We start from the raw sequence: 25,512 nt of genomic DNA, 5'->3' as shown, positions 1-25,512 counted from the left end.
GCTCTTCTAATGATTTTCAGCTTTCACTTTCTGCAAATTGTGAGTTGTGTGACCCAGCACCCAAAATACTACCAAAACACTCCAAACCAGCCTCCATTCTTCGCGAAAGATGGACAAAAAGGCGCACATGAAACAAAAACCTTGAAAAAATGATATACGATCCGGCCAAATCACAGATATGTCGATCCGCACGGGACTATTATCACAGGACCTCTGTGTTCGGCGAAATATAGTAATTTGCGGGGGAATTTCACTTTACAAATTACAGACATGGCCGATTGGCACGGGACAAAAGATCTCAGACAACCTCCGCAATTATTACAAATTATGTGCGAATATGCCTTTAGATTGATGTTCTTGGAAGTGAATCAGTTTTTACATATTTAATTTCATTGATATAAGGCACAGCATTAAAGGTCTTGCAATTCTTTCATAATTATTTATTGTCAACCAGTATTTTAATCTCTATTAATTTTCCACAAGGTTTACAAATTTCACAAATATCTAAATACATTTTAAAACCCTGTTTTCTGTGATATAAAATATATAAATATAATATAATATAAATATTTATTTACTGTAATTGATGTTTAATTGTTGTTGAAAATAATTTGCCTAACATATGTAATAGTTTTCATTATAGAAACATGGGATTGTGCCATATATGTCATCATCACCTTTATATGGATATAAGCTACTAAATGTGTGTCTAGCACTGTTAATATTATAATGCTGGTGATGAATAATAGCTGGTGTTTTATGTGCAGCCACACGTGGGCCAGGTCTGTGCCATGACGATGAGTTCCAGTGCCAGGTCGACGGATTTTGCATTCCGAAAGTGTGGGAATGTGATGGGCATCCTGACTGTGAGGATGGCTCTGATGAGCACAATGGCTGCCCGCCCCGTACCTGTAGTTCTGAACAGTTCCAATGTGCTAATGGAAACTGTGTGCCTCAGAGCTGGGTTTGTGATGGGGAAAATGATTGCAGGGATATGAGCGATGAAACAAACTGTCCCATTCCACCATTCAGCTGCCCATCAGGTCAATGGTTGTGTCCCACAGACCAGGTGTGCATCACAGAGGCTCAGGTGTGTGATGGCCAGAGAGACTGCCCAAATGGAGCTGACGAGTCTCCCCTCTGCAGTGAGTCCTGCTGCTGCTCGAGTAAAGCAGGTGTTACATGTTGCTATATGTTGTTGATGAACTTTTCAGACTGTTTTTCTTTCTCTTTCATTCTCATTATTGGTCGTATTAGATGAAAATGACTGTCAGGTAAATAACGGGGGCTGCAGTCATGGTTGTATTCAGGGTCCATTTGGAGCTCAATGTACCTGTGACCCAGGATTCCAGCTGCTGAACGACTCAAAGACCTGCGACGACATAAATGAGTGTCTGATCCCTGGATTCTGCAGTCAAACCTGCTTCAATGAGCGCGGCTCCTTCCGATGCTACTGCCAAGATGGCTACCAGCTGGAGCCAGATGGACGTACATGCAAAGCCATCTGTAAGTAACATCTCGATCGTTTATACAGTACATCAAACATGTTTGAACTAAGACTTTATGTTGCTGAATTGCATTTCTAGTCAAATGGATAAGAACTCAATGGTTTTAAAGGGTTAGTTCACCCCAAAATAAAAATTCTGTCATTAATTACTCACCCTCATGTTCCAAACCCGTAAGAACTTCGTTCATCTTCAGAACACAAATGAAGATATTTTTGATTAAATATATTCTTTCTGACCCCTCCATAGACAGCAACGCAACAACCACTTTCAGGTCCCAGAAATGTAGTGAAGACATCGTTAAAATAGTCCATGTGACTCCAGTGGTTCAACCTTAATGTTATGAAACGACGAGAATACTTTTTGTGCGCAAAAAACAAACAAAAATAAAAACTTTATTGACGAATTTCTTCTCTTCTGTGTCAGTCTCCTACGCTGTTGATGTAGTAAACACACTGCAGTGCTTCCGGTTCTACATCAGAACGCCGGCTTTGTATTGGTCAACTCCTGCTTCAGCATCAAACGCGTGTGTCGTGGTGCTCACATGAACAGCGTCTGCCAATTGGCATCGGTGTTCTGATGTAGAACCCGGAAGCGCTGCACTGTGGTTACAACATGTGGTTACTAATTGCTTCATATATTTCATCAAAATATCTTCATTTGTGTTCCGAAGATGAACAAAGTTCTTACGGATTTGGAACAACATGAGGGTGAGTAATTAATGACAATATTTTCATTTTTGGGTGAACTAACCCTTTAATGCTAGTTCCCCTTTAGGGACTACCGCTGCGTGTAATCGCAGTGGGAACGCCCTCCAGCGTAACGCGTCTGAAGCATGAATGAAATCAGTCAATGGAGAGATGGAGCGTCATAGCGAATGACGTCATCGACCAGGAAGCTATAAATATCCCCTGAGCACACAATACGCTAGCTTTTTGTTACTACAGCAAGCTCTGTGTGTGTCTGAAATCTAACGATTGTGTTTGTCTGTTTAGACAGGAGTTTCTCACTATATATATATATATATATATATATATATATATATATATATATATATATATATATATAAAAACCAATATGAGTGTCAAAGTGACGAGCGAGCAATATAGAAAGTGTGTTTCCCCTGTACACGATACATCACGGGTGGGGATACACATCAGCTGTGTGTTGCTTGTTTGGGATTGCTGCATGCCCAGTCGGCTCTCGAGGGGGTCGATTGTGAGCATTGCGAGCGTTTTCCCTTGAGAACTCTGCGCTCGCGGCGATCGCTCTTCGAGGAGAGTGGTTTGCTGCGAGCTCCCCGAGGCTCGGGTCCCGCTTCTGTTGAGGCAGAGCCTTGGGGCTCGCAGATGAATCTCACTGGCGACGTTGAGACGGGCTCCGCCCTATCTCAGCTATCTCCAGCGAGATCTACTGCCTCTCACCCGGCTCTGGAAGCACGCGCTGCGGCGGTTACTTCTGCCCGGGTCGAGGCACATGATGTCGAACTTAGATTATCCAGTTCTGAGGAGCTCGATGTCGAAAGTTTTGCATCAAAAGAAACTGACTCGTCACTCCAGCATACTGCTGAAGAGGGGCTGATAGATGTGTTATCTCGGGCTGTAAAAAAAAAAAAAAAACGTAAAAAAAAGTGGCCAACTGATAGGCAGGAGTCTAGAAATGAAAGCAAATTAGATGATAGACTTCTGTCTGCACGTCCTCAGCCTTCTCGCCGGTGCTTACCATTCTTCCCAGATCTTCACTCTGAGGTTTCAAAGACCTGGGTTAGACCTGTTTCAAATAGAATTTATACTAACCAGTCTAATGCTTATGGAAACATTTTTGGTGCAAAAGCTTCAGGGTACGTGACCATGCCGAAGGCAGAGGAGACGCTCTCCAGCTATCTCTCTCCTGCTTCGTCATCTTCACTTAAAGCACCGGCTCTGCCCTCTAAGCCACTAAAAAAAAAATACTTCTGTGTTAGTGGGGAAGGCTTACTCGGCGCACTATGGCCATTATGCAGGCTTATCAGGCTGACCTGCTTAAAGATGCTTGTGAGGGGGGTGAAATTTCTGTGGATATGATTAATGAGCTCATGCAGACTGCTGATCTCACTCTCCGGGCCACCAAGGAGACCGCTAAATCTATCGGCCGGTCTCTTGTGGTTGAGTCAGACCTCTATGAAGGAGAAAGATAAGACTCTCCTTTTAATGCTCCAGTTTCGCCTGCGGGCCTCTTCGGTGACGCTCTTCACTCTGTCACGGAGAGGTTCCAGGAAGAGAAGAAACAGGCGGCTGCTTTTCAGAAATTTATGCCCCTTAAAGTGCGTGTCGCTGGGGCTGCTGAGCGAGGGCAGTCCCAGCCGCCGAGTACTTCAAAAAGAGCGCAGCAGAAACGGAGTGTCGCGTCTCGTGCCCCACCGCAGAGAAACTGGAGGGACGAGGCGGGGCGCTCTCCGGCGCGACCTTCTCGGGGCAGGGCTGATCTGAGGACAATCATTATCGCCAAGAAGGCCGCGTCGAAAAAATCCTGACGTGCTGAACGTCGGGACTCTGAGGGTGGTCCCCATCGTGGAAGACTTGAGTTCACTGCACAAAAAACGGTGCCCTGTCTTTCCCGATGCCCTCAGGGGTCTGCTCTACTAACCCTGCCTATACAGGGCGTAGAGAGACTCGGCGAGCGATTTCCCGAGGGACGCTCGCCCCCTCCGAGGAGGGTTGTGGAGTGCCCAGACCAGCTGTTCCCTGCCAGTACGTTACAGGGCGCTGTGTCAGTCATTCGGGATGTTCATCCAGAGGCCAGCCTCGAGAGGCTGGTTCCCTTAGCGAAAGGAGCTATAGAGCGGGTTCCTCCACCCAGCAGGGAGTTAGGATACTACAGCCAGTTCTTCATCTTTCCGAAAAAAGATGGAGGGCTGCGTCCCTTTCTAGATCTGCGTCTCTTAAATCGCGCTGTAGGGAAGCTCAAATTCAAGATGCTCACTCTCAAGCAGATCGTGTCAAATCAGATCCGAGGACTGGTTCGTCACGATAGATCTAAAGGACGCTTACTTCCACGTATCTATCCTACCTCAACACAGGAAGTTCCTGAGGTTCGCTTTCGGGGGCGAAGCTTACCAATAACAGGTTCTTCCGTTCGGCCTAGCACTGTCACCCCGCACGTTCACGAAGTGTATGGATGCGGCTATAGCCCCGCTGAGGCTGCAGGGCATCCGTATTCTGAACTATATAGACGATTGGTTAATTCTAGCTCAATCAGAACAACAGGCGGTTCGGCATCGAGATGTTCTTGCTCACATCAAGAGGTTGGGGTTGAGGCGCAACGCCAAGAAGAGTGTTCTTTCTCCATTACAGAGAACCACTTTTCTCGGTGTAGTGTGGGATTCGACGACGATGCAGGCACAGTTGTCACCTGCTCGTGTTGCTTCAATTCTCGCCGCAGTAGATCAGGTCAAGCTAGGCCAGTCATCCACTGTAAAACAGTTCCAGAGACTGTTAGGTCTCATGGCAGCTGCGTCCAACGTGATACCTTTTGGCCTCCTGCACATGAGACCGTTACAGTGGTGGCTCAGGACCTGGGGATTCTCCCCAAGGGGAAATCCGCTTCGCATGATCATGAGTTTGCGACGGTGTCATCGCGCCCTGGTTATGTGGAAAGATCCTCGGTTTCTGTCCCAAGGCCCTGTGTTGGGAGCTCCTTGTCGTCGCGTCATGCTAACGACAGATGCCTCTCTCACGGGGTGGGGGGCGATCATGATTGGTCGCCCAGCTCGGGGGTCTTTGGGAGGACCGTCACCGTCTATGGCACATAAATTGTCTAGAGATGTTGGCAGTGTTTCAGGCTCTGAAACATTTCCTCCCAGACCTAAGGGGCCACCATGTTCTTGTCCAGTCAGACAACACATCGGTGGTCTCTTATATCAACCATCAGGGGGGTCTGCGTTCTCGCCCACTTTACAAACTGGCACGTCAGATCCTTCTATGGTCCCAGGGGAAAATTCTTTCTCTGAGAGCTATTTATCTCCCGGGGTATTTAAATCAGGGGGCAGACATCCTGTCGAGGCAGGGGCCGAGGCCCGGGGAATGGAGTCTTCACCCCGAGGTGGTGGAGCTCCTATGGGAACATTTTGGTCGTGCCGAGGTAGACCTATTTGCTTCCCGAGAGACATCACACTGTCCACTGTGGTTCTCTCTCAGCCTGCCAGCCCCACTGGGGTTGGACGCGATGGTACATCTGTGGCCGAGGTCACGTTTGTACGCTTTTCCCCCGATCGCTCTGCTCCCGGGAGTTCTGGAGAGGGTTCGCCGGGACGGGCTCAGTCTTCTGCTAATAGCCCCGTTCTGGCCGGCCCGAGTATGGTTTGCGGACCTAGTGTCTCTCCTCGACGGCTCTCCCCTGGAGATACCGATCAGGAGAGATCTACTCTCTCAGGCGAGTGGGTCGATCCTTCACCCCCGCCCAGAACTATGGAGGCTGTGGGCTTGGCCTCTGAGGGGGCCCAGCTCATAGATTCTGGTCTCTCGACTGAGGTCGTTGAGACCATCCTCCAATCCAGAGCTCCCGCAACGAGGAAGTTATATGCCGCGAGGTGGAAACTTTTCACCAGCAGGACCCAGTTAACTGCCCGGTTGGTACAGTGCTGGATTTCCTGCAGGACCGTCTCTCCACAGGGTTATCCCACTCCACACTGAAGGTGTACGTGGCGGCCTTAGCTGCTTACCACGCCCCTTCGAGCGGAGGTTCTCTCGGGAGACACCCACTTATATCTCGCTTCCTTCGTGGCGCCTTGAGGCTGAGGCCTGCAGTTCGCACGAGGGTACCAGCTTGGGATCTGGCCATCGTCTTAGAAGGTCTCTCCCTAGCTCCTTTCGAGCCCATCGAGGAAGTTTCGGAAAAGTTTCTTACGCTAAAGACTATCCTTCTTCTCGCTATCTCATCTCTAAAATGAATTGGAGATATTCAAGCACTTTCGGTGGCTCCCTCGTGCCTGGAATTTGCTCCTGGTATGGTTAAGGCCTTTCTCTGTCCGAGACCAGGTTATGTTCCTAAGGTGCCAACTACTTTTGTTAGACCTATAGTTCTGCAGGCTTTCTGTCCTCCGCCTTTTCTGACGTCAACTTAATTTTCTGTGCCCCGTTAGGGCTTTAGATGCTTATGTCCACAGAGCTGCCCTGTGGAGGAGATCGGAACAACTGTTTGTCTGTTTTGGGTCAACTAAGAAAGGGTGTCCGGCATCTAAGCAAAGGATGAGCAAGTGGGTGGTCGAGGCCATCTCGCTTGCTTACGGTTCGGCCCATCAGCCTTCACCTTTGGCTGTAAGGGCTCATTCCACCAGGAGTATGGCTGCCTCTACAGCTCTTCTTTCAGGAGCTTCTCTTCAGGACGTTTGTGATGCGGCAGGCTGGTCCTCACCGCACACTTTCGTTAGATTTTATTCCCTTGATCTTAGCTCCACTCCCGGGGCTCAGGTTCTCTCGTCGGTTTGTGTCTCCTAATGACACACGACGGGGATTTGGTCGTATGGGGATTTGGGTATTGCGTTCCCACTGCGATTACACGCAGTGGTAGTCCCTGAAGGGGAACGTCCCGGGTTACGTATGTAACCCTAGTTCCCCGAAGGGACGGACGCTGCGTGTCCTGCCATACTCCCGGCATCCCCTTGGGTCGCTTGCTTCATTAACTTTAAGCTAGCGTATTGTGTGCTCAGGGGATATTTATAGCTTCCTGGTCGATGACGTCACTCGCTATGACGCTCCATCTCTCCATTGACTAATTTCATTCATGCTTCAGACGCGTTACGCTGGAGGGCGTTCCCACTACGATTACACGCAGCGTCCGTCCCTTCGGGGAACTAGGGTTACATACGTAACCCGGGACGTTCACACTGCTCCAACTAACATCAAATCCAAAACATTTCTTGTGAAGTAGTTTAAAAAATTGTTTGTACAGTAATATAAGAATAGTAAAACCTGAAATCTCTGGGAAATGTGTAATCTGCTCCAGCCCCAGGTGAGGCCTTACTTCTGGTGGCCAGGCACAGTCAGATCGTCGCTAACCGCATCTACTTCAGGCCACCCCTTGTCAATCCCGTAGTCAGCGGTGTGAGCATTGTTACTGTAGACTTTGATCATGTCAATAAAAGAGTTTACTGGGGTGATTCATCTGAGAAAATGATCTATAGTTCATTCCAGAATGGCACAGACAAAAAACAGGTAAGTAATAAGAAGAAATAAAGATTGGTCTAGTTGTCTTATAGGGATATATTGAATCTCTGTTAATTAACTACAGTTTAGGATTAATTAATTTGGTGATGTCGATATATTAGGTGTTCTCATCAGGACTGATGGTGCCTGAGAGTATAGCAGTGGATTGGGTTGGTAGAAACATTTACTGGACCGACTACGTCATGGAGAACATTGAAGTCGCCACTCTGGATGGCCACTTCCGGAAGATTCTTATTACCAAGAATGTCACCAGCCCTCGTGGACTGGCTCTAGACCCCCGCAACCAGTATGCATGTTGGACATAGTTACTAATTTGTTGCTATTTAATGAATTTTTAGAGTATATTGAAAAAATTCTGTCATCATTTACTCATTCAAAGTCATTCCAAACCAAACATTTTTTAAACAGAAATTGCTTTATGCAGGAGAACAAACCTCATTGGTCCTTGTGGAAGCTCCAACTTTGCTTGCATGACCCGCGAGAACAAACCTCTTCAGTTTTCTCATGTTAGGCAAGCATGTTTGAGATTCCGTTAACCATATTTGATGTGCTCTATGTATGTGTGTTTAAGGGGACCTATTATGCCCCTTTTTATAATATGTAATATACGTCTTAGGTGTCCCCAGAATGTGTTTTTTTAAGTTTCAGCTCAAAATACCCCACAGATTATTTATTATGCCATGCCCATTTTTGAGTCAAAAAAAATAAATCTGTTTTTGTGCATGTATCTTTAAATGCAAATAAGCTGCTGCTCGACACCCTGCTTTCCAGAAGAGGGCGGAGCCTTTATACAGCTTGTGCCTCGTATACTCTGCCAAAAACTAAAACATCTGTTTGGTTTTGATTTTCATCTCTATAGCGGTTAATCTCACATGACATTGTAGTTCTTTATCATCATGAAAGTTTATTATCTGCTTGCGTTTTTTTTATCCATATCAGTCTAAACGTCTGATAAATGGTTTTCTGAGTGCACACATCCGAAGCATCTGCACATAAAGCTGGATGTCAGACAGCGCGTCCCGTGAGTGTGAAAAGTCGGAGACGTTCCGTCGTGACGACGAATGGGGTTTCGCTTAGAAAGCCTATCGACTTTGAGTATTACAAAACGAGCCAATGGCAAAGAAATGCCATGGGTCTGCGGAATTTGCATGGCGCAACTCCGCCCCACCTCGTGGGTATAAAAGGAGGACGCCGTCTTAGAGAATACACATATGACCCGGAGGGATGCATATGGAGAGCACTGGTGGCAAGGTGGCTTGCCAAGGGAAAGACACATGCTCAGAGAGGCTTACAGTGGAAATACACATGTGGGGGTCGCCCAGAGGGGGGACCATGCACACGGAAGGCACCTAGCCAACGCGCAGGCAATAGACACTGGCATCGACGTCAGCAGTGGAGGAACTCAGGGCTTGCGGGGAAGCTCACCTGAGGAAATATCGCACGTATCCAGTCCGTGGAGTGGAATGGCGAGCAAGCGAAGACACCTGAGTGGGTCCCAGTACCTGCTGGTTTAAGCGAGTACATGAGAGGACACTGGCTCCACTCGGAGATAGTAGAATTTGGCGAATGTGTAGGGTGTCGCCCAGCCTGCAGCTCTGCAGATGTCTGTTAGCGAGGTGTCATGTGCTAGAGCCCAAGAGGAAGCCACACTCCGGGGGACTGTGCTGTCACACCAAGGGGGCATGATCGACCCTGCTGCTGGTAAGCCAAGCAAAGGTGTCCACATCCCGTGAGACAACCTATTCTTGGAGAAGCCTTTCCCTTCAGCTTCCCACCATAACAGACAAAGAGCTGGTCTGAGGTCCAGAAACACTGCGTTCTGTCTACGTAGGCAGGAGTGCGTACTAAACAGAGCAGTGCCAAGACTGGGTCTGCCTCCTGCAAGGGCAGCGCTTGCAGGTTCACCACCTGGGTGGGAACCTTGGGCACATATCCAGGCTGGGGTCTCAGGATCACGTGAGAGTAAGCCGGCCTGAATTCCAGGCACGCTTCGTCAACGGAAATGCGTGCAGGTCCCATACCCTCTTGAAGGAGGCCAATGCAACCAGGAGCACTGTCTTAATTGACAGGAACTTAAGCTCGACTGATTGCAGAGGCTCAAGGGGAGCACTCTGCAGGGCAGTTAGAACCACTGAGAGGTCCCAAGAGGGAACGAGAGGAGGGCGAGGAGGATTAGTCTCCTCGCTCCTCTCAGGAACCTGAAGATAAGGTCGTGCTTTCCCACGGACTTACCTTCAACTGTGTCATGATGTGCGGCGATAGCGGCAACATATACTTTTAGGGTGGAGGGAGACAGCCTTCACTCCAACCCATCTTGCAAGATGGAAAGCGCAACGCTTATTGAGCATCTCCGGGGGTCTTCTCTGTGAGAAGAGCACCAGTTGACGAAGAGGTTCCACTTCAACGCGTAGACATGTCTCGTGGACGATGCTAAGTGGAAGTCAAGGTAGCCAGGTGGTAGGGTACTCAACCTGCCTCATCCCATCCAGGAACCACACATGGAGGTTCCAAGGATCGGAACGAGGGTGCCATAGGGTGCCCCGTCCCTGAGAAAGGAGGGAATTTCACAGAGGAATAGGCCAGGGAGGAACAAGTTCAAGTACAAGTTCAGAGAACCAGGTCCGGGTGGGCCAGTGAGGCGCGACCAATATGACCTGCTCCTCGTCCTCCCTGATCTTGCACAGGGTCTGTGCAAGATGGCTCACTGGGGGAAACGCATACTTGCGGGGCCCCGCGGCCAGCTGTGTGCCAGTGAGTCCATGCCGAGCGTGCCCTCGGTCAGGGAATAAAACAGGGTGCAATGGGATGAGTCGTGGGAGACAGACAGGACTACCTGTGCGTCCACGAACTGGTCCCAAATCAGCTGAACCGACTGGGGATGTAGTCGCCATTCTCCAGGGAGGGGCTGAGACCGTGGAGCTCGTAGGCTGCACAGTTCAGGGCTCCGGGAAACAATAATGTCTCGAAGTGACCTCAGATGCTTCTGACTCCATAAGTGGAGGTGGCGGGCGAGTTGCGACATACGGCGGGAGCGTAGACGACCTTGAAGATAGATGTATGCTACTGACGCGGTAAAGTCTGAGTGGACTAGTACGCGTTGACCTTTGTTCAACGCAAGAGCGGTGCAGAACAAGGCGTACTGCCAACAACTCGATGCAATAGACATGCTAAGGGCGCTAGGTCCTGTCCAGGAGCTGGCGGCAGCGTGTCCATTGCGCATGGCGCCCCAGCCCGTGGTGGAGGCATGTGTTGAGATAACAACATGCCCGGAAGCTCGTTCCAGGGGCACTAGCCTGTAGAAAACTGAGGTTCGACCACGGGGTGAAGGTCTGACGGCAGGTCGGAGTAGCTGGTACTCGGAGCGTGCCGTGTTGCCATGCCCACCTTGGGACTCGGTCGCGAAGCCAAAGCTGAAGCGGTCTCATATGAGCAATCCGAGCGGCGATGTTGCGGCTGCGGATACCATATGCCCCAGGAGCCTCTGAAATAACTTCAGTGGAACCGCACTCTTGTGCTTGATTGTCTCAGGCAAGTCAGCAGTGGCTGAGTGGAGAAAGCGACCAAGTCGATACAGAGAAAAGAGATCCTCTGCACGGGGCAAAGTTTGCTCTATTCCCAGTTGACCCGAAGGCCCAGATGAACTAGAAGGCGCGAGGAGACAGGGCTAGCCCGAATGGGAGAACAGGGGTGGTGATGGCGCAGCGGATAAGACACATGCCTTTGGTGTGAGAGACCCGGGTTCGAATCCACTGTGAGACACCAATGTGTCCCTGAGCAAGACACTTAACCCCTAGTTGCTCTAGAGGTGTGCGACCTCTGACATATAGCAATTGTAAGTTGCTTTGGATAAAAGCGTCAGCTAAATTAATAAATGTAAATGTAAATGTAGAACGGCGTACTGATATGCGCGCCGCAGGAACGGTCTGACTCGAAGGAGAACAGAGACATAAAAGTAGGCGTCCTTCAAGTCGATCGCTGCAAAACAATCCTGTGGCTGCACACATTAAAAAATGCGTTTGGCCAGGAGCATCTGAACGTCAGCCTGAGAAGGGGGCAGTTCAGATGCGCAGGTCCAGGATTGGTCGTAACCCACCGGATTTCTCCGGGACGGACAGTCTTGATCGTACCCTTCGCCAGTAGGGTAGCAACCTACGCGCTCATGATAGGGGCATTGCCACCGACCATAGTGGAGCGGACTCCCCTGAAGTGGGGAGGAGACCGTGCCAACTGAATCGCATAGCCAAGCCTGATGTTTCACGTGACCCAGTGGGACAGATTGGGAAGCTCTAGCCAGGCTCACAAGAACTGTGCCAGTGGAGTCATGCGAACCACAGACGTCCCGGTGGTGCAGCGAAGCAGAATGGCCTGGACATGGACGGCATAGCGACCCGGTGTGGGGACACGGTCATAACCGCACCTTGACAGAGGAGGCCAGGGAAGGACCAGCGTTCCACGGGGGCCTGCTCTGCCAGGGGTCTGGCGACAAAGGAGAATGAGAGTGGCGCGGTCCGGGGGCGGCAGACACTGTCATCCGAGAACTCTGTGTGCTCAGAGACAGGAGAGTCATTTCTTTCTGAGAATAAGGATTCTCCCCCGGCCCTCCACTGGGGAAAGGAGTGGCCCTGGAAAGAACTGAGCCCCATCTTTGAGCAGCCCATCTCAGGAGCGCGCTTATCCCGGCGTATAGCGGGGAGCGGGACTGGAGAGGGCTGTGGCGTCCTCCTGCGGCTTCCAGAGCCAGCCCGGGTAAATGGGCGGGGTGGAGCCGCGGTAGGGCGCCCTCGGCGGTGGGCAGACTGAGGGATCTGAGCCGACGGCGGGGCTTTTTTAGAGCGGGCCGTCGGGGCAGAATATGCCTCAGTCTGCTCATGGGCGGCAATGCCCTCAACCGCGCCGCCGAAGAGGCCGACCTGGGATATGGGGGTGTCGAGGAGACGGGTCCGCCCGACATCCTTCACATTGGACAGGTTCACCCACAGGTGAATGGTGGACATCACCTGACCCAGGGAGCACTACTTTCGTCGCTCGCAGTGGCGGGTGCTTAGGATCGCGCCGAGAAGAAGCACTCTGAGGAGACAGTAGCATCGCAACAGAGCGTTCATGACGGAACTCGTAATGACAACAAAAGGGAACTAAGCTTTATTGGACTTAAATTGTCAAATACATGCAAGGCTATGTAAAAAACACAAAGTCCACATAAACACATTCAGTTATGTCAGTGAACGTAAACCGCAGGAAAAGTGCATGTGTATATTAGATCTGTGTATTAAATTGAAAGCAGCATAAAATACAGTGCCTACTGCTAAAAATTTTGTTAAAGGAAAACTTCACCCATTTTAACATTAATCTTTATTGAAAGTGGGTCATATATGTAGTCGAAATGTAAAATAAATTTTGAATTGGGTGCCCTCTTGACCGAGAAAAGACAGAAAATAACTTTAGGGCGCATTTGTATGTAAGACAACAACTCCCACAATGCACCACATTGCACAGCTCCGCAATCCACTCCCACTAATCCAGAACAGCGCAGACATCAGATAAATCACTCTTCTGTCTACAAGGCTAACGTTCGCTGCCACCAGAGTTAGAAATTAATTTCACACAAAATTTCTAGTTAGTTGGCTGTGGCGAGCAGGACGAGGGCGAGGGACGTGAGAGGACGGCGCGAGGCCGGTGGCGTGAGTGATAATGAACGACACCTGTGAGACGCACCGGTCTCTCTCACATCTCTCAACGTGGAGCAGACGCATAAAACAAGGAGCGAAGAAAAGGGCAGATCGAGTGAGGAACAGGCCTGATTTTATGTTGTGTTTTGTTTATGTTGTGTGTGGCCAGCAGTGAGGGGCTGCTGGCTTATATTTTTGTTTTGTATTTGTTTATTTTACTATTAAATTTTTTAAATGTTCGCCGGTTCCCGCCTCATTCTTCCCACAACAACGAACCCCGCAAACTCATTAGTAGATTACTCCTCGTTTGTATTTCTTTCTATATGGTGAATTATTGCATGATACCTGGATGTTCAGTCAGAATGCGATGCGAAACTAGGATGGATCACAACACAAACGTCTGTGTGGTCGTCTGATTCAGAGATTTCGTCCAAGAGAAATTGTCATCGTTGAAATTCTCTGCAGCAGACGGACTCTATCTGTGTCCGTAGCGCACAGTGAGAGCACAGGCACCAGCAGTCCGCTCAGCTCGAGCCAATCCGGGCTCCTCGTCCACGACAGGGAGCCGCCTCCTGTTCCTCCATCAGCCTCAGCTGCTCTTCACTATATCGCGGCTCGTTAAGATAGCCACGAACACCGGTTTCGAGCAGCAGAATTTCAAAATCCTCTTCTTCCATATCATGTTTAGTTTCTTACGTCATTGTCGTAACTTCCTATCTCCACAGCGCTTGTTATCATAGCTTCCAAACAAGATGGCTAATATTGCTTTCTGTATCTGCAAGTGAAGTCCCACCCACTTATCTGTAATAGGTCTGTAGCGTGAGTGGGTCCCACACCCTGAATAAATGATGAGCTTGTGTTTGTAGTCTCTACAATTTTCAATGAAATGGGACTTCCTGCTTTTTATGACGCAAAATGACGATTTTTACGTCATAAAAAGCAGGAAGTAAAACACTAAAATCCTTATTTCCTATCTCAGGGAAAAATAAAGGAAAAATCCACTATAATTATAATATATGACTGGGTTTCTAACAATACAAAGCTTAATGCAAATGGGTGAAGTGTCCCTATAATACGAATCAAACAACAAAGGAAAAAATACTCATTCACTCAAGAAAATAACTCACTGCTCTCGATTGAATTACTTTTCATTCATTCAGGCCCTTAGCATCGAGAATGACGATTGGCATGGTGCTTCAGTCTTCTACTGTTAAGAAAGTCTGTGTACTGCTGGCAAAATCTTTTGGCACCAGATCTTATGGTGGCGTGCCACAGAGCTCGGTCGCCGGCAAGTGTTTCCCAGGTTTCGCTTGGGAAGCCGAACGCCTGAAGGTCGCGCTTCAGGACATCCTTGTAGCGGAGCTTCGGCTGGCTGACTGGACGAGGGGCATCAGGAATTTCGCCGTACAAAATTGCTTTTGGTAAACGGTTATCATCCATGCGGTAGGTGTGGCCAGCCCATCGTAAGCGGCGAGTGCGCAACATAGTGTAGAGGTCTGTGCTCTTGGTCATGAAGAGGATAGCCGAATTTGGAACATGGTCCTTCCAAGTTATGCCAATAATTGAGCGCAGACAACGAAAGTGAAAGGTGTTCAGGAGGTGTTCATGTCTGCGGTATTTGCACCAAGTTTCGAGGAGATAAACATGGCGGACTGTGTACAGCTCAATTAGGGCGAGGTCTATGCTAATAGAGTCCACCAGCAGTCTTGGGCAATGTGACACCACATTGCTAGAATCTGCAAATGGCTGAGACACTGCTTTTGATTTATGGGTATTAAAAAAGAGGAGTGGGTGGATTTTTAACATAAGGTGGTTGTGTACACAATGCTGACACACATTTATGTTCCGGCACCATGTAAAAGTGCATTTTGCATAATAGGTCCCCTTCAATCAATGTTTGTATGTGAATACAAGCCTAAATTAAATCTGTTTATTATAAAACGTGATTGTGTCTCTTCCTGTAAACTGCTTGATTCATATGGATTACTTTTACGATCTCGTTATGGACTTTTTGAAGTGTTGGGAATGAACTTTCGATAGAGGGATAGAAATCTCTGTTTTTATTTATAATATCTTCATTTGTGTTTTGAAGATGAACAAAAGTATTATGGGTTTGAAATGACATGAGGATTAGTAAATGATCACAGAATTTGAATTTGCTTGTAAACTGTCCTTTTAAGATCACTTAAAGTGGATTCTTGTTTTTATAAAATCATAATTCCTTCTGTTTTCTTCTTAGTACCAATATAATGTTCTGGTCAGACTGGGGTCAGAACCCTCGCATAGAACAGGCTAGTATGGATGGATTCGGAAGAAAAGCAATTGTGACTAGCAAGGTGTACTGGCCCAATGGACTTACCCTGGATTACACAACTAGAAGACTATACTTTGTTGACGCCTACCTAAAATATATTGACTACTGTGACTATGATGGCAAAAACAGGCATCAAGTTTTTGCAAGTGACATGGTAGGAGTTAAAGTGCCTGGTTAAAATCCTTCTATGTTTTACATGAAGTATACAGGCACAGTACGAGTTTTTCTGGTGTCGTATTTTTCACTCATCACACATCTCTGTTTCTGCAGGTTCTTCAGCAACCACATGGCATAACCATCTTTGAAGACAACATCTACTGGAGTGACCGCTACACAAGTCAAATCATGAGGACTAACAAATTTCATGGAGGAAACATCACCACCCTTCTGACCAGTGTGTACCAGTGTATGGGTATCGTCATGGATCACCCCGTTAAGCAGCTTTTAGGTTAGCTTTTCATGCAGGTTATTTATGAAAGGATATCTGGCTTTTTTCTTTCTTTCACTTAACTAACATAGTTTTTGGCTCCCATACAGCACTCAACCCCTGTGAGAACCATCCATGCAGTCAGCTGTGTCTGCTATCTACCTTAAGACCCCGGTACTACATGTGTGACTGCCAGTCTGGATGGACCCTTGCCAGCGATGGTCGTACTTGTACTAAAGGTCAGAGTTTTTACAAAATGACTGTGTGCCATTTGAGTTCTTGAGGTCTTATGGCCTTTTACTTGACTTAATTATACTGTAATACTTATTTTTCCTAGATGACACACCATTCTTGATGGTTGTCAGAGATACAGTGATTATGGGAATCCCTCTCAATCCCAATGACACGTCCAACAATGCCATGGCACCAATATCAGGCATCACACAGGGCCGAGATATTGATTTTGATGACCAAGAGCAGTTTGTCTACTGGGTGCAAGGCACTGTCAGTAAATCAGTCAATATCTTAGAACATTATTTTGGAATTAACTCATAACATTACTCATAAATTGACACTATTTTTAACTATTAAACAATAGTTTACTGTCAAATTAGTGCTACAAAATAATACTGAAAGGTTAACAGAAAATAATAAGTAGAAATATTTTAAAAAAATGAATAATAATACAAAAATAGTAATGTTTATCTTGAAACCAATGTTAAATTTTTCTTCTAGGGTTCAATTTATAGAAGCAAGACAGATGGAGCCAATCGAACTCAGTTTGCACCAGCTGCTATCATTGGTTCCCCCTCTGGTCTTGCCTTTGATTGGATTACACGAATCATGTATTACACTAATCCCTCCGTTAAGGCCATTGAGGTGAATTGAGATAATTTCTTAAGATCAGTAACACACATCAGCATATTATATCATACATATCAATTTATTGAATTAAATTGTGTCCCACTTTATATTAGCTGTCTATAACTACTATGTACTAACATTTTAATTAATAATTTGATACAATGCACTTATTGTGTCATACACGTTTTTACAATGTACTCATATTTTTAATAATACCTGCATGTAATTACAGCTGTAATTAATTTTTGTAATTACATATATAACTTCTCTGTTGACCCTTCCATTACCCCTTTACCCACCCTTAAACCTACCCATACCACCAAACCTGTCCTAACCTTACCCATATTAATAGCAGCACAAGTGTTTTGCAATAAAACATCAACACAATAACTTCATTGTACTTATTTTTTTATGTAAGTACATAGTAGTTAAGGACACCTAATATAAAGTGTGACCTTAATTTGTAATTTATTTAATTATTTTATGTATTATTATTATTATTATTATTTGCTCTTCTCCCCCCAAAAGGTCATCCGGGTTGATGGATCTCAACATTACAGGAAGACTATCATCACAAACACAGGGAAACCAGAAGGAGCTGGAGAGCCAATAGGAATAGCTCTTGATCCAGCCAGGGGGTAAACACTTTTTGTGACTAGTAAACATTTGTCCTGTACTTATTCTTTAATTTATTAATGTACTGTCATCATACTCTCACCCATGCAGGACACTGTTCTGGACAGACAGAGGTTCAGACAGTGGAGTTCCACCAAAGGTGGCAAGTGCAGACATGGATGGAGGGAACCTCAGAAACCTCTACACTGGTAACTTGGGCAACGTTGAGTTCATCGCTGCAGACATAGAGGCCAGGAAGATCTACTGGGGTGTCCCTCAAACTGGGATGGTGAGACATTACTTGCTCATAGATCCACATGCATAAATAATTCATTATGCACTGCATTATATTCCTTGTTTTGGTATTTCTCTGTGATCGGCAGATTGAGTGTGGAACCATGGATGGTGCAAGCAGGGTGACTACCGTGAGTGGCCTGTCTCATCCCTGGGGCATCGCTGTCTACCAAAATTACCTCTACTACACTGACCTTGACTATGAGGTCATTGAGAGAGTGGAAAAGAGCACAGGTGCAGACATGGTGGTGATGAGAAGCAGCATGGCAGGGGTCCGAGCACTTAAAGTGCATGCCAGAGACAGTGAGTGGAGCAATGCAATTTGCTCTTTATTTGAAGTAAAGGATAATAATACAAAAACTTTTGTTGGTATGAGAAAAGAGCAACCCCGGAGTGATACAAGATAATTGAAAGTAGCAATATTGGACAGTGGTCCAATATTCAGTCTAGCATTTATTAAATAATATTTAACATCTAAATCCCAGTATTGACCAATGAGAAAAAAGTATTCTTTTAAAAAACAAAATAATACATTTAATAATGCAATATAAGACCAGCCAAAAGTGTAATCCTCTGGATTTTTTTCCTTTTTTAAAAATCATTCATTATATTCTGTTCACCCACAATCCATTAAATCCAGACTCTGCTGGCACTACCAATGGTTGCAGTACAAACAACGGAGGCTGCCCCCACCTGTGTCTGCCTAAACCTAATGTACAGAAGACATGCGCCTGCACCACAGGTTTTATCCCATCTCAGGATGGGTCTCAATGCGAGCAGTATGACTCTTATGCTATAGTGTCCTCTTCCAAATTTATTAGAGGATTCCACATCAACAGCTCTGACCACTCTGAGGCCATGGTTCCTGTAGGAGCAAGTGAGTACTGGTTACAATATGCTAAACAGTTTGATTCTTGTTAGAGAGGAAGTTTTGAAAACCCTGGCAACATAACTTAATGGTTAATGGCAATGTTAATGGTAATATCTATTCTTACAAAATATTTAGACATTTCAGAGAGTGAAATGAGAGTGTGAGAATATATAATTTAAAATAAATGTAAATAAATAATGATAAATAAAGTACAATGAATAAAATAATAATAATAGTAATACTAATAAATGATATTCAAATATAAATACATAAAATGTGTTTAATTTATATCAATATATTTCCTATAAGATATAATGTTGTATCACTAATAATAAATTAAATAAAATAATACTTAAATATAAATAATAAATAAAAAATATTTTATTTTATAAATAAAATAGATTTTTCTATAAGATATCTATACCTTATCTATACATATACTAGAATAGAAGTATACAAGGATATTTATACAAGGAAGAGAGTGGCAATGAAAAACTTTTTCATATTTTGAAAAAATGTGTTGTATAAATTGTAATAAATGGAATAAGTAATATATAATAATAATGAATATTTAAATATAAATAATAAATATTAATACAAATTACACCACAGGTTAGTCCTATGGTGTAGTGTTGTGTACTACAAAATATAGTGTGCTTTTATTCTGTAGGTACTTACTCAATTATTGACAAGCTGGACATGCACATCGCCTCTGGATTCCTGTACTGGACTGATAACAGCACCTACTCATCGTACAGAGGAATTTACAGGACTAAGACAGATGGCTCACGCTATTCTACTGTCATCAGTCAGTTGGGCACTGGAAGGATTCAGGGTTTGGCAGTAGATTGGATCGCGGGTAAATTACTGTGAAAATGAAGTGACACCATGTATACTGTGAAAATAGCTTTATGTGTTTGTTTGTATATATCGTGCTGATCCTTGTTTTTTTATTTTAGGAAACTTGTACTTCACTAATGCATTCACCTCTCAGACATACATTGAGGTGTTACGTCTGAACACAAGCGTTCAACTGATCCTGCTGAAGAGTTCAGTGGATCGTCCCGTAGATCTTGCCGTCAGCCCCAAATTGCGTCTCCTCTTCTGGACTGATGCTGGCCAGACACCTAAGATCGAGAGCGCGCTTTTGGATGGTACCAATCGGACAGTTATTGCCTCTGAGAGCCTGTCATCCCCACGAGGCCTTACGATCGACTACACCAATGACTTCCTGTACTGGGTTGACGATACTCTGGATATGATATCTCGCATGGCTGCTGATGGTTCTCAGCGGCAGATTGTGCGCTACGGTAGTCGCTACCCCGCGCCATACAGTGTCGCCATCTTTGGCGAGTACATGCTGTGGATCGATCGCAAGCTGGGCAAACTCTTTCAGGCTAGCAAGCTTCCTGGGAATACAGACACACCTGAGGTCATCCGAGATGGTATTGAGGATCTGACAGATGTTGGAGTGTTTGACTCGCATGTTCAGGCCACTTCTGCAAACGTGGTGGGCTTCAACCCGTGCCATGAGGACAACGGACGCTGCCAACAGTTTTGTTTTGCAATTCCTGAGCAGCAGCAGCCCAAATGCGGCTGTGCCCATGGCTCTTTGCTTAGCAATGGAGTTTCGTGTGGCTTTGGCCTGGATGAGTACCTAATCTTCACCACGGATTACACCGTGAACAGCATGAGACTGGACCCAGAGGACCACAGTGCACCATTTCCTACCTTTAACCTGGGCTACGGTGTTTTAGCCACAGAGTTTGACTTCCAAGACAGGAGAGTGTTCTTCACCCAGTATGTGGGTTTAGGCAGGAGTAAAATAGGATACATCACAACCACCAGCAGCACTAGCCCACTGATCACCATAGCCAGCGGTACAGTCTGATGCTTTAAAATTCTCTTAATGAATAAGCAGAAACCAGCTAATAACAATGTTAAAGTGTTCTGTGCTTTCTTCTCATCTGTTAGATCTGGATGATCCTGAAGGTCTGGCCTATGATTGGATCCACAAGCGTCTTTATTTCACAGATTATTACAATCGGAGTGTGCAGTCTATGGGAATAGATGGCCAAAATCGTTCCTTCATCACACATGGCGACCACCCCAGAGCTATTGTGGTGGATCCCTGCTATGGGTAAAAACATTTTAGGGCTTTTCACATTTAAAATCTTCATCTAAACCCTGGGTTATCTTTTTCCATGTTTTATATTTTTTTCTTTACCTTGGGTAAAGGACTAAAGCCAAAATATACTTTAGTTCAATTACGAGAGGTTCTCTCGTATTGCGTAAGTTTAGCTTACGCTACGGGAAAGATTCATCTTCTCGAGATATTGAAGCCAAAAAATTATCCTTAATTTTTTATTCATTGTCAACGCAGTGCAGTTGCTAGCAGACCTAGAGCAGGCCATCTCGCGTGCTCATTGGCTGCCCTGTGGGCAACTGCTGCAGCCTACCAGTGAGCCCGGCGTGACATCACGTCCAATGAAGGGCGCCCGCGCCTTCATAGCGTCACAGCCCGCCAGAATGGGCGTGGTTTAGCGTGTAAACATAAGGGCTGTAGGCTGACTTCCCTGATTTTTCGTCTCTTCAGCGAGCTCTTCGCATCGCTGGATCTGAGAGAAGCCACCGCCGCCGTCGAACAGCGAACAGCCAGCTTAGGACAGCGCTGAGGAAGCCGGCCGTGTTCGCCACCTTCAGCCATCCGTGCGAGCTATGCTATCCGGCGACGTATCCTTTACCTTGCTAAAACCTATTCTAAAAGAGCAGCGAGTGTCTTTTTTAAGACGCCTCGCACTTCCGGGGCTGCGAGCTCTGTGAAGCGCTTCCGCTGTCGACCCTGCGGGCTCGACTCAAAGCCTTCAACACCCCCCGCCCCTCCTCACCGACGCGCAGCTGCCGCTCACGAGCCTCACTGCCGTCGCATCTGAGGATGAGGCCGAGGGACACGTACGAGCACACGGCTAGCTCTCTTTACGTTACAAGAGAGCTACCCCCCCCTCGTGTCCCCGTTCGCGCGTCATGCAGAGCCCTCTCGAGCTCTCTGCATGACCCGGACGGGCATCATCTGTGTTACATGTAGGTCCCGTGCCCACTACTCGTGCGCGCACCCTCGTACAAACACTGTTCCAGTTCTGCTCGACCACCGAGCATGTGGCTAGCTCTCTTTACGTTACAAGAGAGCTACCCCGCCCTCGCGTCCCCGTTCGTGCGTCATGCAGAGCCCTCTCGAGCTCTCTGCATGACCCGGACGGGCTTGCGCGCCGCCGTCGAAATGTCTCGCCCTGTCAGTCCCCTTAGATAAGGCTACTGCAGCGGTGTATTTGGCAGCCAACGAGCCGGTAATGCAACCCGCTCGTCTGCACACATCAGCCATTCTCGCGGCGACCCAGAGAAATCTCAAGTGAGTATAATGTCAGGTTAAGAATGTAAGTTACGTGCCTGCTCACGAGCGCTCACGCTTACTAACAGACACATCGCCTACGAAAAGACACGCGTGTCCCGCTGCGGCTGGACCGCCGTCAAAGTTTATTCCCTGTCAGTCTCCTTCAAACAGGCTACTGCAGTGGTTCAATTAGCAGCCAACGAGCCGGTTTGTTTACCCTCTCGCCTGCACACAAACGGCGACCCAGAAAAATCTCAAAAAGAGTATAATGTCTGGTCTGGCTCATGCCGTCGGTGTTGTAAGTGTAGTGAAAGTGCCCACGCCCCAGTGTTCACCCCTACACATAACCACTCCAAATCTCACAGAGCACTATCTCATAATGCGCAGAAAAGCCGCTCGAGTGTTGAATGTAAGAAATGTGTCCACAAGTCTGTGCCCACTATCTGCCCGCTCTGTTACACGATCAAGAAAGCAGGTTATGAATGTAAGTCTCGTGCCCGCCAGAGTGCGTTCACGCTTGCTAACACAAACCTCCCCCCGGGCTCCGCCCGCGCGTTTAAGTGTTATCACAAAACGCAGGGCATTAATAAAACGCTCCCCATCCATTATGATCGGGGCGTCAAATACACTTGTAAGTCTAGTGCCCGCGCACACGCGTTCACGCTTACAGGAAGCTTTTCCGCCCGGAGCGCTGCTCGCACGTCAAAAAGTAAAAAAAAAAAAAAAAAGAATGTTCCCATCCCTTATGATTGGGACATCTCACATAAATCAGCCGGTCTCGGCTTTCAGCGAGCAGCCATTGCCCAGAACCGAGAGCGAGCGCGCCGCGCTTTCGGCTCTGGGTCAGTTTCACAAAAGAAAGCAGGTTATGAATGTAAGTCTCATGCCCGCCAGAGTGCGTTCACGCTTGCTAACACTAACCTCCCCCCGGGCTCCGCCCGCGCGTTTAAGTGTTATCACAAAACGCAGGGCATTAATAAAACGCTCCCCATCCATTATGATCGGGGCATCAAATACACTTGTAAGTCTCGTGCCCGCGCACACGCGCTCACGCTTACAGGAAGCTTTTCCGCCCGGAGCGCTGCTCGCGCGTCAAAAAGTGACAAAATAATGTTCCCCATCCCTTATGATTGGGACATCTCACATAAATCAGCCGGTTTCGGCTTTTCAGCGAGCAGCAATTGCCCAGAACCGAGAGCGCGCGCGCCGTGCTTTCGGCTCCGGTTCAGTTTCACAAGCCCGCAAATGGCGGCTATCTGAACCCGGAGGCCATTCGCCCTCTAGCGGCTCACATAGCTGAGTGGGAAACTATCCCAGGGATTTCAGAATGGGTGGTGAGCACAATAAAGCAGGGCTATACACTTCAATTCATTCGCCGTCCCCCGCGCTTTCAAGACCGGACCGCGACGATAGTGAATGCGGAAGTAGCACACTTATTTCACGTAGAAATAGCAAAGCTGCTGTGCAAAGGGGCGATAGAAAAGGTGCCGCCTTCTCTGAGCGAGTCAGGCTTTTACAGCCGATATTTTTCTCGTACCCAAGAAGGACGGAGCCTTCAGACCTATCCTAGATCTGAGACATTTGAACAAAGTGCTTGCGAAAAGGAAAATCAAAATGCGTGCGACCAGGAAAATCCTTGCGCACGTTCGCCCGAAGGACTGGTTTATTTCTCTAGATCTGAAGGATGCCTGTTTTCAGATTAGGATAATACCCCGTCACAGGCAATTGTTGAGATTCGCCTTCGACGGTCAGGTATATCAATACACCATCCTGCCGTTCGGCCTGTCCCTCACACCCCGTACATTAAGAAGTGCATGGACGCGGCACTCGCCCCCCTGAGAAGTCAGGGGCTGCAAATAATGAACTATCTGGACTATTGGCTGATATTGGCACAGTCAGGGACAGAACTGCTGTCTCACAGAACAGTGCTTCTCAGTCACCTGGAAAGCTTGGGTCTCACGGTCAACTGGACCAAGAGCTCATTACTGCCCAGCCAGTCAATTTCCTGTTTAGGAATAGAACTGGACTCGGTGACCATGAAGACTCGTTTATCGACACAGCACGCGCGCCGTGTTCGCCACCTAGCCGTATCTTTCCAGAAGGGCAGCTTTCTCCCTTTGAAAACATTTCAAAGGATGTTGGGCTGTATGGCATCAGCTGCAGCGGTGCTTCAGCTGGGCCTACTGCGCATGCGCCAGCTCCAATGCTGGTCGGCCAGAAAATCAGAGTGACTCAGACCTGCATAGCGGCTCTGCAGCCCTGGTTAGTAGTCGACTGGTACCAGCAGGGAGTGATGATGGGAACCATCTCTTATCGGAAAGTCATTTCGACAGATGCGTCCAACTCGGGTTGGGGCGCGCTGTTCGAGGGCAGACCGGTCTTCGGCCAGTGGTCAGACCAAGAGAAGTGTTTTCACATAAACTGTCTGGAGATGATAGCGGTCGAGAACGCGCTGAAGCGCTTCCTCCCGTTCATACAGGACCAACATGTTCTTGTCCGTTCGGACAACATGTCTGTAGCATCCTATGTAAACCGTCAGGGCGGTGTCAGATCCAGAAATCTCTGCAATCTGACGGAACGCCTCCTTATTTGGTCTCAGATGCACCTGCGCTCGCTGAGGGCGGCGCATGTGCCTGGTCATTTGAACGACGGCCCAGACAAACTGTCCAGGGACAATGTTCCCCCAGGGGAATGGTCCCTGCACCCCCAAACGGTCCAGAAGCTGTGGCGCCTATTCGGCAGAGTGGAAGTCGACCTATTTGCGTCAAAAGACAAGGCTCAATGCCCGACGTTCTTCTCGAAGGACGGGGACGCGCTGGCCCAGATTGGCCCAGCCTCCCGCTATATGCTTTCCCTCCGGTCTCTCTGTTACCACAGGTGATCAAGAGAATCAGGGAAACGCGCCACTCGGTGCTCCTCGTAGCCCCGTGTTGGGAGAATCAGATTGGTTCCCGGAACTAGCACGGCTGTCACATACAGCTCCGTGGGCGATTCCGGTAAGGGCAGATCTCCTCTCTCAGGCTCGCGGCACGATCTGGCATCCCCATCCAGAGCGCTGGTCTCTGCACGCATGGTTGATCAACGGGTACTCGTTGCCCTGCCAGAAGGAGTGATGAACATGATCACGCAGTCTAGAGCTCCTTCCACGAGAAGGCTCTACGCGTCTAAATGGTCGGTGTTCTCCGGACAGAGGTCTGGTGCACTGACAGAGGTCTGGACTCACTGACATGCGGGGTGGCGCATCTGCTCACCTTCCTACAAGAGCTGTTGGATAAGGGGAGGTCCCCATCCACGCTCAAAGTATACGTGGCGGCCGTGGCAGCGTTCGCAGAATCGAGTCGGTCATCCGCTTCCTTAGAGGAGCT

General features: G+C 47.5%; 1 protein-coding gene across 1 annotated transcript in view; it reads left to right on the top strand.

Moving 5' to 3' along the window:
• Positions 1-25,512, top strand: part of lrp2b (low density lipoprotein receptor-related protein 2b) — a 207,593-nt gene that overhangs the window by 55,684 nt on the left and 126,397 nt on the right. Inside the window, exons 21-36 of the mRNA XM_077201294.1 lie at positions 768-1,145; positions 1,258-1,506; positions 7,488-7,696; positions 7,810-7,994; positions 15,614-15,842; positions 15,959-16,136; positions 16,226-16,354; positions 16,453-16,619; positions 16,851-16,994; positions 17,508-17,617; positions 17,706-17,883; positions 17,978-18,191; positions 18,529-18,765; positions 19,430-19,618; positions 19,719-20,639; positions 20,734-20,899. Coding sequence (XP_077057409.1) covers positions 768-1,145; positions 1,258-1,506; positions 7,488-7,696; positions 7,810-7,994; positions 15,614-15,842; positions 15,959-16,136; positions 16,226-16,354; positions 16,453-16,619; positions 16,851-16,994; positions 17,508-17,617; positions 17,706-17,883; positions 17,978-18,191; positions 18,529-18,765; positions 19,430-19,618; positions 19,719-20,639; positions 20,734-20,899 — 3,883 coding nt within the window. The remainder of the gene's footprint in view (positions 1-767; positions 1,146-1,257; positions 1,507-7,487; positions 7,697-7,809; positions 7,995-15,613; positions 15,843-15,958; positions 16,137-16,225; positions 16,355-16,452; positions 16,620-16,850; positions 16,995-17,507; positions 17,618-17,705; positions 17,884-17,977; positions 18,192-18,528; positions 18,766-19,429; positions 19,619-19,718; positions 20,640-20,733; positions 20,900-25,512) is intronic.

This window comes from Siphateles boraxobius, unplaced genomic scaffold, assembly GCF_051911475.1.
Source record: "Siphateles boraxobius isolate OS27281-9 unplaced genomic scaffold, OSU_SipBor_1 46, whole genome shotgun sequence".
NCBI classification, from domain to species: domain Eukaryota; kingdom Metazoa; phylum Chordata; class Actinopteri; order Cypriniformes; family Leuciscidae; genus Siphateles; species Siphateles boraxobius.
The sequence above is the reverse complement of the archived record's forward strand: the minus strand, read 5'-3'. Positions and strand labels throughout refer to the sequence as shown.